This window comes from Gossypium hirsutum, chromosome A10, assembly GCF_007990345.1.
Source record: "Gossypium hirsutum isolate 1008001.06 chromosome A10, Gossypium_hirsutum_v2.1, whole genome shotgun sequence".
Classification (NCBI taxonomy): Eukaryota; Viridiplantae; Streptophyta; class Magnoliopsida; order Malvales; family Malvaceae; genus Gossypium; species Gossypium hirsutum.
The window spans coordinates 10,400,367-10,415,564 of NC_053433.1; the positions used below are offsets into that span (position 1 = coordinate 10,400,367).

Here is a 15,198-nt window from a genome sequence, read left to right on the forward strand (position 1 = left end):
CGAATTTTAAATCCAAAAAGTAAAAGGATTAAATTCTTTAAAATAAAAATATGAAGTTTTAAATTTCAAATTTATAAAAAGATTTGAAATCATAGTTGTTTAAATTAAATCATATTGATTGAAATATCAATCCAAAAAGAAACATTAGATCGGTTGACTAGTAAATCGATAGACTTATTGAATTTTTTTTATAATTTTTAATGATTTATTTAATTAAACAATGCAATTAATGACTTTACCCATTCAACTACCGAATTCGTTATGAAAACGTGACTTGGACTATATTTTAATATTTAAATTTTTACTTTATAATTTGACACAAACAAATAATGAAGGAAAAAACCATTTTCTTTCTTTTTCACCATTTTTCTTCCATATTTCCATGCATTTAACAACAATCATGAAGTCCAATTGAAGATAAGATAAAAATAAATGAGGGAATCATAACAATAGTTACATCTTCTGATAATATAAGATCATACGTAACTTTTAATAAACGTGCGTGAGCACCACTTAACACTCTCAGTTACGTGTAGCTCAAACATGGGTAATGCAGGAAGAATATAACAAAACCTAAGTTCTTATGCATGGACAACTCACACAAATACAACCTTATAAAAAAAAAGTATTCTAACCTATATAACATGATTTATTAACAGTAAAATTTTTAAATAAATATACAACACTGTAAAAAGAATTATTACATGGAGAAACAAGAGTAAAAATAATTTGACATAAATACGCCCAAAATATATGGATTGTCAAATCTAGACAAGTAGAAATAGCAATGAAAAGAATATTAGAATGAGGTAAGTAGTTACCAATTTCACTACTTCCATCAGAATTGTGCTTACTATGATTTATGAGCCAGGTATACCCAATATGAATATCACTTATCTAGGTATATACCAAGATTAGCATTTTGATTATGCAATATTCAGCTGAGAACAACAACAACAAACCAGATCCGAATAGCTAGCAGGACTCATTCTCAGAAAGCTGTCTTCTTAGATCCTTAAGAGCATCAACAACTTCAGTATCGAGATTGTGCTTCAATAGTTTACCTTGAAAAGAAGTAGATCTGAAGAAGGTGAAAACATGAATCAAAATCATTTTCATGTTAAACCTACGAAAGTACACTTCATCCAATAATCAGCCTAATATCAACATACTTGAGTTTGATATTGAGTCAATTATTGCTAAATACTTTTGGTGCGCTGTAATCGAGATATTACTAAATCTGGAAGGTACTTATCTTAAAGTTTAAAAACGTTGAGACTTCTGCTAAGTTGAAGGATATCACAAATCACAAATGAGATGTGACCTGTGAGCTGTGAAGTCGAGTAGGCTAAAAGGTAAAACTACAGGACAAGGCTTAGCTTAAGTTGCCAAATTCTGCTTTAAAAAGGGTTATAACATTAACAGTCCAATCATAGTATGATTATTTTCTTTATGAGATGTTGGAATATGATCCCAAGGCCAAAACCGTGTATGCTCATTGCACTTTGCCTTCACTTCTACCCACAACCAAGAAACTATGTATAATGGTCATTAACAAATTCTCTCTGCATAACATGATAAAGGGGTTCCACTAGTAGACGTCACAGGGAATAATCTCAGAATTTATCATTAATGCACTAATACACTATTCACCGAACCACATTCTGCCACTTCAAATCTTTGAAAATAGATACAGATTATTTTTAATGAAGTGAGATAAAGTGGTTCAATGGCATCGTATTATACAATGTTAGTGCATCAAATACAAATTCTTTATCTCAAGCCATTTTATAATACCTACAAATATGACTTTACAAGTCTAGATTCACATTTCATGATTGAGCATTAAACCAAGGATACCTTAGACTATCTCCATTATTTCACAGAAGTCATGTATCTTTAAAAAATTTGATATTCCTATGTTGGCGGATTTATTTGTTTGAAGCAGAGTAACTATTTCAAAGTACGGAGAACATATACATGTATCATCATTATTAGCTATTAGATTACTCCATTAGCTCAGGCCCCATAAGACCCATAGTGAACCTTCTTCATCAAGCTTTGGAGACAAAACTTGTCATAGATCTCTTAAAATGACCAATATTCCCTTGTTTCTATGGACTCATGTTAAGAAGCTAAGGCCACCATGTATTATGATTTTGGCATTAGGGCCCATCTTTCAACATCGTGTGATGTTTGCCTAATGTGAATCATAATCAAAATGCCCTTAGTTTGTTTCTATGGGTGCATGTGAAGGAGATAAGGCCACTACATATTATGATTTTGGCATTCTCTTTCAACATGACGTGATATTTGCCTATGGTCAATCGTAAGTTCACCTACTAGTATGATAATTTTAAAATGAGTACCTAAACCACACAGTGGCATGCATTTATTTATTCTCTTAATTTCTTAGGTGCAAATTTTTGTAATTTCATTCCAATGGGGGAAAACCTTTGTTCTAGAAGCATCCTCTCAACCTCCTTCTGTGAAGCTTTAATCTACACAATTAAAGAGAAACCATCAATAGAAATTATGGAGTACAAACAATCTTCCAATAGAAAAAAGATAGACAACGATGAAAATCTGTCATAGCATGGATGCAATTTACATACAATACTTCAACATAAAGGGCTACATCAAAGGTAAAAATTTGTCATAACATGGATGCTCATCTCTTATTCAGATGAATGATATCAAGTAGCATTACTTTGTAAGAAAGACTAGGCTCGACCATATGGGTATGTTCTCTCTAGTTTTTTAACTTCTTGATGATCTAGAAAGGAAAGGACTTATTAGACCATAAAAGGAGACATGGTCCTCTTAATCATCCATAACCATAGGATGGGGGACATTGCCAATTAAAAGAAAGGAAAATCCAATATATAATTAGGATTGAGCCTCTCTTAAGAATAATAATAAGTGAAATTTACCGATACATGCAAGTAGATGAATGCTTCAATCCTCATTAACTAATACAAGGCTAGTTATCCCATTACATAAATTTGACAATATTTTCTTTGCATAAAACAGTCTCTCTCGCACACATGCTAAAGTAGCAGCCATAGCACATACTAACTAAAAGGTTTTTACAAGTTTATCTCTAGCTCAGTAAGATATTTATCATCTTGGTGTCATTAGGATTTATTCATTATTTTGGGTAGATTATAATTTGCTTATTATTTTTTATGATTCAAGAGTTAGGATAAGATATTACAAGTAGCTGTGATGATACATCAAGACTAGAAAACTCTCAGTAGCATTTTGAAAGTTTAAATTTTAATAAAACACCCAAATGTCTTCCCTTCCTCCGAGAACTTTTATTTTCAATTGCTTCCTTTTTATCTTGTAAGCATGATTTGGTTTAGAGCAAGTGATGGAGAATCGCTTAGGCTTTGTACTTGTATCAGTAGATTATATACATGCAAGTAGATGAATGCTTCAATCCTCATTAACTAATACAAGGCTAGTTATCCCATTACATAAATTTGACAATATTTTCTTTGCATAAAACAGTCTCTCTCGCACACATGCTAAAGTAGCAGCCATAGCACATACTAACTAAAAGGTTTTTACAAGTTTATCTCTAGCTCAGTAAGATATTTATCATCTTGGTGTCATTAGGATTTATTCATTATTTTGGGTAGATTATAATTTGCTTATTATTTTTTATGATTCAAGAGTTAGGATAAGATATTACAAGTAGCTGTGATGATATATCAAGACTAGAAAACTCTCAGTAGCATTTTGAAAGTTTAAATTTTAATAAAACACCCAAATGTCTTCCCTTCCTCCGAGAACTTTTATTTTCAATTGCTTCCTTTTTATCTTGTAAGCATGATTTGGTTTAGAGCAAGTGATGGAGAATCGCTTAGGCTTTGTACTTGTATCAGAGAGAACTTAATCAAGGCTTATCATTTTTATCTTGTCGCATGCAGTTTACATTTGGCTGCAACAAGAACCAATGGGAGCCTAGATGGAGATTCCAGAAGGTGCCCACATCTAGTTTGACATACCAAAAGGTAGTCTCATTGATAAACCTGATTTTGGTGAGGAAGAAAACCTGTTCATGATGTTGGACCTGCAAGTCATGTGGTACAAGGTAGATTGAAGGAGTAGTTGGTGCAAGCCCTTGAATTAAACGAGGGGGAATTAATGTTGAAATGATTGATTTCCTTAGCAAGATTCATGTTGAATAGCAAGATTATGATATTTAAAACCTATCTATGATGATATCCTGAAGATAGTGAAGAGACTGATGTCTATCTAGGTTAAGGAGAGTACTTGGTTGTTCATAGAACGAGAGCCACATCCTCAGAAGAAAGGGAGGATCAAAGGCAAGCTGAAAATCTCTTATATATCTCAAGGGGCAAAACGTCGGGTGAAAAATAATGAAGTGAAAAGAGTTGACTCAGTTTCTACAATCGAACCAGATTCTATCGAGAGAGAATTCAATGCTGGACTTGAGAAAAAGCAAGAAACATTGAAGGCAAGTAACAGTTTAAAGGTGATGCAACCTTGTAGAGGAAAGCTACTTGCAGTCAACATGAAAGCTAAGTTTGTGAAAGTTGTTGCTGAAAATCTAGTTCTCGTGGTTTTAGGTGAAACAAGTAATGCTAAAATATCCTTAAAAAAGGAGAGTCTTGGCGAAAAAGGCATGAATGAGGACTTTCTACTAATAATTGGCTATTGACTGTTGTCCCAGACTTGCATCTTATTCTGATGAGCTCAACCATTAATGCCGATTTGTTCTCTAAACTTTTGCCTAGAGCTTATGTTAGGAGGGGAATGCATGAGAGTCAGTTTACTTATAAGGTATACACTTTTTTTGGATATTACTTTTGTGTGCCAAGTATGCATTCAGCTATTTTGTCCAGATTGTGCAAATGCTTACTAGATAGGATACTTTACAAGCAATCCTTCAACTTCTAGCTATTCTGTTAGTCATACAAAATCACCTTCTAGAAATAAAGGTTTGCCAAACCCTACGAAACATGTTTAACATCCTCATGTGAAGATGCTAATTCTGAGGATTCTGGATTACGTGCAACACTCCAACATGAAATGCTACTAAGATGAACAAGTTGGATCTAGGCTTCTCGAATCCTTATTCTCCACATCCCTCTCAAGGAGCAAATAAAGTTTCGCATGCCCATGGAGATAGACTAAGGATATTAGTTATTGGCACCATGGTTGAAGCTCAAAGAACACTTAATTTGGCATCTTATGAATGAGACGTGGAGCAATATATGCATGTATATGCTGCTGCATATTCACTTGCTTGCTTAACTGATTTGAATTCATCCATTGGAGACAACAATCAATTTCCACCATTGTCCACTTCTGAATATAACTTACACCTTACATTAGAAACTGACATGTCTGATGGAAAGAACTTGATTGTTATGAACTACAATTCTTTGGGATGGAAAAGAGAGGATGCAATATGTCTTACAGTTGTTAATGAAGCTGTTACTGTTCATGACCAAGAGGGAAGAAAAATTGAATCACAGCTTGTTCCAATATATGCCTATGTGGACCTAAGCTATCATGCTAGAGCATATTTAGCAGTTGGATCAACATCAAAAGAAGTTCATGGTGTGAAAGAAACTTCAAAGCAGAGGCCGACCATTATGGTGGCTTAAGGCCCCCCTAAATTTTTTGGGAATTTTTACTTTTCCTTCAAATTTTTAGAAAATTTTTAATTAGGCCCCCCAAAATTTTTAAAAAATTTTATTTTTCTCTTAAAAGTTTTTTGAAATTTTTAGTTAGCTTCCCTTAAATGTTTTGAAAATTCCCATTAGACCTTTTAATTCTTTTTGAAAATTTTAATTAAGCTCTCTTAAATTTTTGAAAATTTTCAGTAATCTTGTAGATTTTAAAAATTTTAATTACACCCAAAAATATTTTTAAAAAATCATCATTAAACTCTTAAAATTTTCAAAAATTTTACTAGGTCTCCAAAACTTATCCCAAGATTCGCCACTGCCTTAAGGGCTGAAAGTCATCTACATCTAATATGGTGCATTAAGTTTTCCAATTTTATTCTTTACTCAACTTCCCTCTGTGTGGCTGCCGCAAGATCAAAGTTTAAAAGTTAAAACTTTGGCTCTTTTTCCATTCATGTGTATCCCTCTTGACTTCGATCTACAACTGTTCTTTGTCATTCTCTCCTTCACTTTGTTTCACAACAATATTTTATACAGTGGAGGCAGAGGCTTGAGATGGCAGCCGACGGAAATGAAGGGCCACCTTCAGTTGAAAGAAGAAGAGCAAAAGAGTGGCACCACAGACGCAGCTTTGATTGGTAAAGAGCAAGCCAAAATTTTTTAAGTTTTGGTCTTAGCTTTAGGGTTTGGCCATACTGTCTGCCCCATTTAATGTTCAATTTTTTTAATTATTTTAGGCTTGGATGAGTTGGGTTTATAATTTTTTTTTTTCGTTTTGGACCTGTTTTTTGCTTTGGGCCGGGTCTTTTTTCAGTTTGGGTCATGATATTTGGCCCAAAAATATAAAAACCGGTTCAACCAGTCTTTTACGGATTCATCCGGTTCAACCACAGTTCACGCCATTTCACAAGTCAACTGATTCCCTCTCTTATTCCGGACCAGTACACCAGCTAGTTCCCAATGTGAATAGTCCGAGCAGCCAGTCCGGCCCGGTTTCAATAACAATTGTGTTAAGCTTGTAGGTGCAACATCACCTTCCAAGCTTTCCTCTCTACAACCTACTCTAAGGGGGCCAACAATCGGTATTCGAGGCAAAGTAATCCTTGCCTTTGAAGCAAATGGATCCTAAAAATTTGGGGTCAGGTTTGACAGATCTATTCCTGAGGGCAATGACCTTGGTGGTCTTTGCGAAGAAAATATGGTTTCTTCTGTGCTGCTACCTCACTAAGCTCGGATATTTCTGAAGGTGATATTGACAAGCCAGTTGCTAATGATCCTTTTGAGGTTGCATTGAATGAAGAAAAAGCAATCCCTTGAGACAGAAAAGTCTAGCTGGAAATACAGATAGGAGACTAGCTATAGAAAAAACAGGCATGGAAGTTCTTATATCAACGTTGAATCAAGAAGTTGCAGTTAGACAGTTCCTCACAGCAAAGGTCAAGGATTTGGAAGTGCAACTTGAAACCACTAGAGAGAATTGTTATGAAACATGCAACCTCAAAAGGAGTTACTTTGGAAGCAAAGTTTGGATATGGAATTGAAATTAAAGAAGAACAGGATGATATGGCACATGTTGGCTCAGCAAAGTTATTAGTCATGAAGAAGAGGCTGCAAAGTGCTGATATAGAAATTTATGCTGAAGCGGTGAAAGTTTTCTCACCGAGACAAGTTTTCCAAGGGGGAATAACACGAGAGCTTTATTTATTTTAATATTTTATTATTTCAGTTTTATTTTATAACAATTTTTTAAGTACTAAATAATTTTTTGGATGGCTAATATTGTGTTAAGAAAAAAACTTTATTGTCAAGAAACTCCAGTAACTTTTCTTGCAAGAAAGTCTATTATATCAACCCTAAGTTCTTTACAGTTCCAACTTTCTAACTCATTTTACAGCCCGAATTCTTTTTATTGCTTATGTTTTCTTCCTTAACCACATCATCAAGCTTTTTGATGATGAATGTTTTGGGTGAGGTATTCAGTGTTGTAGTTTTCTAACTCTGTTGATTCTTTTTAACTTTCCCCCCTATTTTTCTATTTATCCCCTAATTTCATTTTTTTCCTCCCTAAATACTTATGTTTAGTTCTGATATTACTTCAAATTTCTATTTGCTAATCTCTTTCCCTACTTGTTCCACATCAATTTGGTATTAGAACCTAGAAGAGATTTACTGTCAGCATATTCTCTACATCTATAGGAAGAAAAAAGAAAAGGAGAATACATCCACCTAAATCAAAAAAAGAAAAAGAAAACTGCAGAAAGGGAGACAATTAACAGATTGTTTTAATGACAATGTCCACATCAAGATATTCAGGAACCCATTTCCTCTCAAAGAGCCTGAGGATGAAGCTGTCCTGGAAAGAATAGTAGTGCTCCCCAAACTAATTTGATGATAGATGACTTGGGCATTAGAGATGGATTAAAAGGTGGAAACGGGAATGAGATCACTGATACTAATAGTGTGACTGCTGAGTGTTAGTCATGTTTTCCATGTAGCAAATACATTATCCCAGTGGCATGCTTTTGAGCCTTTTTGTTTTCTCCACTAGTCTTCTTAAGGCATTTTATTGGTGGCAGTAAATGTTGGTGATGCATTTGTTGCTTGCTTCCTGTCTAGACAACAATTCCTATGATGGGTTCCATGGAGCATAATAGTGTTTGCATTAACACTTTATGGACTCAAGTTTTTCCAACCAAAGGTGACTGATGGACTAGTAAATCCTATAGATGAAAGAATGTTTTTTGTTATCCAATCTTAAGGACATAAATATGTTCAAAAAGTACCATAAACAGGACAAAGACTTTGATCACAATTCATCAAATATAACCTTCAAGGACAATTAAGGTTCTAACAGAAGTTTCTACTCACTACATGGGTTATATTGATTAGGTTCAAAATGCCAAGGAAGATCTCAAAAGGTGATTCCATGATTTCAATCTTGAGGCAATTATTTTTCTAAGAGGAGGAAAATCTTCATGTTTACCTTTTGTTCTTCGATATTTGCCATCTAGCTGTTGTTACAATGTAATTATTTATTATTTGTTTAAGATTTATCAGTAAGGATGAGATGTTATCCATAAATTTTATAACATCTTGTGAGTGTTAGCTTTAAACTGATTCGTTAAATATTTCATGTTCGATTCTATTGAGTTCCTCAAAGGTTGAGTCCCTTTTCATGACAGAAGATGGTTTTTTCTAGTATTGCAAACCTATTTCACAACGAAGAAACTGGACAAAATAACAAGTATAACATCAGTTTGCTCATGACAAGATAACTATGTTTTCTAACAGACTCGCACCAATAAATAAATTTCATATGGGCACCTAATTTAAGTGGAATGCAAAAATGCAGCACTTGGTTAGAAAAAAGCCTCACCTCAGAAACCAATGCCTTGGAGCTCCAAATAAAGGCTCCCTGAACAAAAACATTAACATAAATCAGTCCAATGAATAATCTAATAGATCGTTCCCAAACCATTGTCAAAGTAGGTTACACCTGCCTAAAATAATAATACAAGAGATAAGCATCCCCAACAAGTATCAAGACAATCAAGCAGCTACTTGATTCTAAAACCCTAATTTCTTACCCAGTATAAGTTGGAAGATCCACCTCTGTAATTTATTGACTAATCACGCTTTTTGTTTTTAATTGTAACACTTCACAATTAAAGATAATGTGGATGAAGATCCATTTTAGCATCACTTTATCACCAAGGATACCAAGGGAGTACTCCAACCATCATCAGTGGCATCTTCTTAGTTGCTATGATTTAAGCAACCTACTCATAGTTTCTAAACATAAGTTGCAACATCTTACTAAAGGAAGCTGGACAATATTTGTTATACATAGGGTGGAGAAATATCTATCTTAATGATAGTGAATACATAATGCTCTGGAATTTCCTGGTCAACCTGTGATGCAACTTTTTAGCTGTGACCCCAAAGAATCCTCAGATGCCAAGCTTACTTTACCAAGTATGATTTGCCAGACAGCCATAGTACTTGTGGTATGACTCATAAGGTACTGTGTATTCTACAAAATTTTGTGATTGATACAGTGTGCTCATACTTCAATATCCTTTTACCTACTTGTTACATCAGCATCTCATAGTCCATGGGCATCCCAAGTATTGAGCAAATTCAAATTTTAGATGAGCACATAGCAGAAAATACCATCAGATAATTATAGCAAAGTAGAATGTCATGATTGCTACAACAGAATAATTTCTTGATCATAAGGCAATGCTCACCGCTCCATGTGCTGCATGCTGCTGACAATGATCAGAAGTCACAACCCAGACTTTGGGGCACCCATCCTCCCTCAGAGCTACAACCTGTTATATATTTGAGATGTACACTAGAAGTCACTAACAAGGAAATAGTTCATTTATTTTACAGAAAGATGCATACTGAAGGTGTCATGGAAAAGAGTGAGCAACAGATGTTATAGGACATACCTTACAGGGCAGACAAACCTAGATGCATAACTGATACTATCCCCTAATGCTGAATGCATAACTGGAACTATCCCCTAATGCATACAGTTTATCAGAGGAGAAGCAACTTTGTTATGAGACTTGTCAGATACTCTCTAACATATTCCAAACCATCATGCCTAAAATTCCAGAGTAAAATTTACCTGGAGGCCTCAACATTAAGAAGTGTTTTTATTTTCCCAATGAAGTTTAAGGGAACACATAAGAAGGATATGCTGCATGTCTTTGGAAGATACTTGTACCATCCATTGATAATAATCCTAGAAGGTTCTCTAGCAAATCAAAAACATGATTTGTAGCTCTTTTTCCTTTTTGTCCAAGGACATAATTTATAGTTTAATAATCTAAAGAAGAGAAAAGGAAAACTCTACAATGCGACGTGAAAAAAGGAAACATAATGAGGCATGCTAAAATCAATCCTTTTATTCTTCTATATATAAAACCAAATATGCTAAATAACCAGTAAAGAAACAATCGAAATTCTCAGCGAGTTGTTATCTCAAACCTCCTTTTCGATCCATGCATCAGCACAAGACTCTCCTGAGTAAACTATATCAATGCTGAAAATTGGAAATTATTAACATCAGAAATCAAAATCTTATAGAAAGAAAAGAAATTCAGTTATATAAATAAGGCACCATTGAAATATGAAGTATTTAAGACCATGCTGCCAATTCAAGGCGCATTATGCACATACCATGGCTCTATGTTACTGTATTTGATGCAAGTGTTGGATACAGTATGTGTCTAACAAGGACATGCTCATTTTTTGTAAGATTTTGCATATATATGGAGGGTTGTATCATCATACCCCTGTTCAAATATGTGTTGGACAACAAGTACTTCAAGGAAAATGAAAAGTCAAAGCAACATATCTACGGCTAATTATTGAAGTTTCAGTCGCTCAACAACCATCCATATCAAGCAATGACTCTTCCTATTACTTTTTTCTTTTCTTTTCAATAGACTTTTAACTTCTGTAGTAGATACACTGCCCTACATGTTCTATGCATTTCATGCAAAAACTATAGACACCACTAACATACACACATAATACAATGAATTAAGGTCATTCCCAAGGCCTGACTAGTCATACTAACACAAATATAGACGAAAAAGGTTAACATAACCAACACTAGAGATACATAACTGTTGAAAAAAATGTGAAATCCCTTTATTTTAATGAATGATTAACACCTCTTTCAAATTGGAGTCTAAAAGTCCAATTTTTAGCCTCATCTTAATATCTATTAAACAAAGGGTAGAGTTATGCATGCAACTTCAAGTTTATTGTCTGACTAATGAGTTCTTGCACAGCTACCAAGTGATCATGAAATATGGATTGACATGAGACATGATGTAAAGCATCAGACATGCCAATGTTTGAATAGGAGAAGTAAAGCACAAATGTAGAATAAACTAAAAACCATTTTGCTCGGAGTCCTAAAAAACCAAAATGAAAAATAGCAGAGGATAAACTTAAGAAAAGTTAGTAACCATGCAGATTTGTTGATTTAGCAGCAAAGCAATTCATAATCATACAAGCACGGAGTTTTAAGCTGGATCCAGCATAGAGGTGCTCATGGCCCGGGCCAGGTTTGGGTTGGGCCCATGCAAGGTATCTAGACCAATTTTTCAAGCCCAAACCCAGCCCAACCCAGCCCAGCCTGAAAAATGAGCTTACTTTTTTTTCCCTAGCTCAGCCAAATTTAAGAAAGGTCAACCCAGGTCCGACCTGCCCATATTTTATTTTTTTAGATTAGTTTTTTATTTAAAAATAAGTTTTTTGAAATATAATACACTGAATGCACTAAAAAAAGGCTAAAATAAAAGTATTCAAAAAAATTAAAAAAGCATTATATTAAAAAACAAAAATAAATATAATAATGTTTTATAGTATTAAATATAATTTTTATATTTTATATTTTATATTTTGGCTTGGGTTATTTAGTTGGGTAAGTTTTTCCAGGTTTTGGGCAAATGGGTTCAATTGTTATTGGGTTAGTGATTTAATATAAATATATATAATTATTATTTAACATATATAATTAATATAATTAATTTTTATAACATAATATATTCAGGCCGAGCCGGGCTCAGGCCAAAAAAATCTTACCCAAGACTCGGGCCATATAAAAAACAGGTCTTAAATTTTACCCAAGCCCATTTTTCTGGACTCATATTTTTGCCCAAACCCTCCCATTTTTGGGAGGGCCTTCGGGCCTAAGCAAGTGGCTGACCCATGACCAGCTCTAACCAGCAAGTAGAAAACAGAAAATGTAAACCTAATCAAAATAAAATGAAAATCAGAATGAAGATTTCCAGTAGAAACAAGCAAGTACATCATAAGTCATAACAATGATAATGTTCTGCTAATAGGTTACCTAGAATTACTAAAAAAGAAAAAAACTGATCCATCTATACGTAAAGGAAGTTCCCTGGTTTATCAAAACAAGCATGTTTAGCATAGTTAAAGATATTTCCCAGTAATGAACTTAAAGAGTAAAAGAGGACAGAAATTATTTTAGATAATAACAGAATCAGAATTATAAGTACCCAGCAAAAGTTTCCTTGTGTGTAGGAAGTCCAGACATCATAGCGTCAAATACAACAACCACTTTAACCCCTGAAAATATTTCAGAAGTAACAGAGTTAGCACATTAACAATTCAGCTGAGGCATCCTATCAGACTAGTAAAATTGAACCTTGTTCCTACATAACCCCATGAATCTGATCAGAAAGCTATAGGACATTAACAATTGGGAAAAAAGATTTAAAGAAGTTTTTCACAAAAATGTGCGATATTAATCAAGTAACTTAATTAATACCTTAATAAGTTATTGAAGATACTGAAGCAGAAAGGTGAGTTAAATTATAATATTCTAATTGGTGCATAAAATTAACTTACTTTTGCTACATGTTTAGATAGTTAACCATCATTATAATATTAACTTACTTTTGATACATGTTATAATTCCCAGGGAAAACTAAGAAATAGAGCATATACAACATATGTAGTCATTCCACACAGAGATGCGCAAAGGTTATATATGGAAGAAGCAAAGCAAAAACCTCTTAGCATACTAAAAGTTATAAGTTCATCTATTAGTTTTTGGCGAGCAATGTCAAGCCTCCCTTTCATAAAATGCTTCTTCAGCTTCATCCAATAGCCACATACATTGTAACCATCGACGAGCAATACAGGGACAGCGTCATCTAAACCCTGGTTGGTACTGTAAAAACTTTTAGCACCAAGAAGCTGAAAAGTGAATTGATTCAACAAATGATCAAAGAAATAAACTTAGACAGTGCTTACTAATAAAGGGTCGTTGTAGGATCACGATAAAGTTCTATGTCTTCAGGAAGCTCTTCCTTTTGCACCTTCTTTCTCCTATAACTAGTTGCAGGCTTAGGTGCACTAGATTTACTCTTTTGGAATTCCTACAGGAATTTTTCTCATATAATTAAAGAATTTAAGATAAAGGGTTTACAATAAAACAGCAGCTTAATGCTTACATACCTTCCACAACTTCAAAAACTGCAAGTTCTGCTTGACATTGGATGTGATTCTTGGAGGAGCTGATTCAGGACCCTTACCCTATCAGTGGTAAAGCTAGATTGTCAGAGACAGTCTAGTCTAAATGGAAGGGCAAAGCTCCAAATAATCTGAAGAAAAATTGGTCCAAAACAGAAACCTTATGGGGAGAAGGAGAAGACGACTTGTTGAGGATGACTGCCAAACCCTTATAGCTAGCGGAATCGCTGCAGCAATAATGAAGTGAAAGACTGATAATTCTCATCTTCCGGGAAGACCACTACATCATTAGCTCTGTCCCTTTCCGTCGCATTTAACCGGAAAAATGAAAAGCCTCTTTCTGCGATCTACCGCTAAGTGCCGTACGGATTGGAGAGCTTCCTAGAAACACATCATCATTATTCTCGTTACTTTTTATGGATAAACGGTTGGAAAGAAACATCACCACAAGAATTTTCCAACACCACCAGTTTTCAGGCGGGTTTTTTTATAAAACATCCCTAAACTTAACAATTTTTACCAACTTAGTCCCTAAACTTTTTCCAGTCCATTTTTATTTTTGTAATTTGACAAAAAAAAATAAAAAAAATTAAGATTAGTAGCTGAACTTATCCACTTCTCCAGATTAGTACTTATGATTCTTTTTCTTAGATTAGTACCGATTTTTTTTTCTGGTCCACTAGTTTAGTACCTGAGCCAAACGTCTTTATGTGCAAGGCAGGTGGCAAAATAAAATTGCAACACGTGGCCTAATAATCTAAACAAATTTAAAAAAAAAAAATTTACTCTTCTCCCATAATTTTTTGTTGTGTTTCTTCTTCTCATCCATCTTTCTTCTTCTTCCTTTAACCCAAGTTACTACCTTCGTCGCCATTGGCGGTTAACTTCCTTTTTCGCCTGAAAATAGTACCGGAGTATAGCTCTCCGTTCACTCACCACCAATGATTTATAGAGAAAGGGGAGTGTACTTGAGTCTTAACCTTATTTCATTGTAGTTTCTTACTTTTGTGGTTTGGAGAAATTCCAAAAAAAATAGAAAGGGAATGGTGGCCATGGCTTTGTAGTGATTTAAAACAATTGCATCAGAGTGTACCTGAGTCTAACTCTGTAAACTGCAAAAATCCCAAACAAGATTTAAGAAAAAACAAAAACAAAAACAAAAAATACAGAGAAAAGGGAGGCCAAAGATCCTTACAATCCCAAAGAGCTGATTTGAAAAGTGATGTTGCCATCAGCAAAAAGAAAGAGTTGTATTAACATTCGGAGAGTTTACGGTCACAGAAGATACAATCCCGGTGAGCCAAAATGTATTAAAAAAAAAAAAGGAAAGCAAGGAAGAATACTACTGTGAAAGAAGGTAGTAAAGGAAATGATAGGATTTGTAACGTTCAAGAGGGTGCTTATCTATCTCAAAAATAGCAGTAATTAAATTTTGAGGAAAAAATGGTAGCAGCAGCATCAGCTTCTATGTTGACCATCGTTGCTTTGATTCCACGTG

The 15,198-nt window shown here is 34.3% G+C and overlaps 1 protein-coding gene across 16 annotated transcripts; it reads right to left on the reverse strand.

Moving 5' to 3' along the window:
* Window positions 1-705: 705 nt before the first annotated feature.
* Window positions 706-15,198, reverse strand: LOC107897334 (uncharacterized protein YacP). 16 transcript variants are annotated; one of them, XM_016822767.2, is made up of 13 exons: window positions 14,896-15,198; window positions 14,794-14,812; window positions 13,861-14,081; window positions 13,686-13,763; window positions 13,482-13,606; window positions 13,238-13,398; window positions 12,722-12,791; window positions 12,550-12,603; window positions 10,671-10,725; window positions 9,920-10,003; window positions 9,046-9,084; window positions 2,455-2,501; window positions 706-1,081 (listed from the first exon to the last, which is right to left on the reverse strand). In XM_016822767.2, exons 3-13 carry the CDS (start codon window positions 13,963-13,965, stop codon window positions 976-978), a joined length of 924 nt encoding a protein of 307 aa, XP_016678256.1. In that variant the 5' UTR covers window positions 13,966-14,081; window positions 14,794-14,812; window positions 14,896-15,198; the 3' UTR covers window positions 706-975. The 16 variants fall into 16 exon arrangements, 14 of the variants coding, with proteins under 14 accessions (XP_016678256.1, XP_040934612.1, XP_040934617.1 ...); XM_041078678.1 differs by lacking the exon at window positions 12,550-12,603; XM_041078683.1 differs by lacking the exon at window positions 12,550-12,603 and having other exon boundaries at window positions 706-1,064; window positions 14,487-14,812.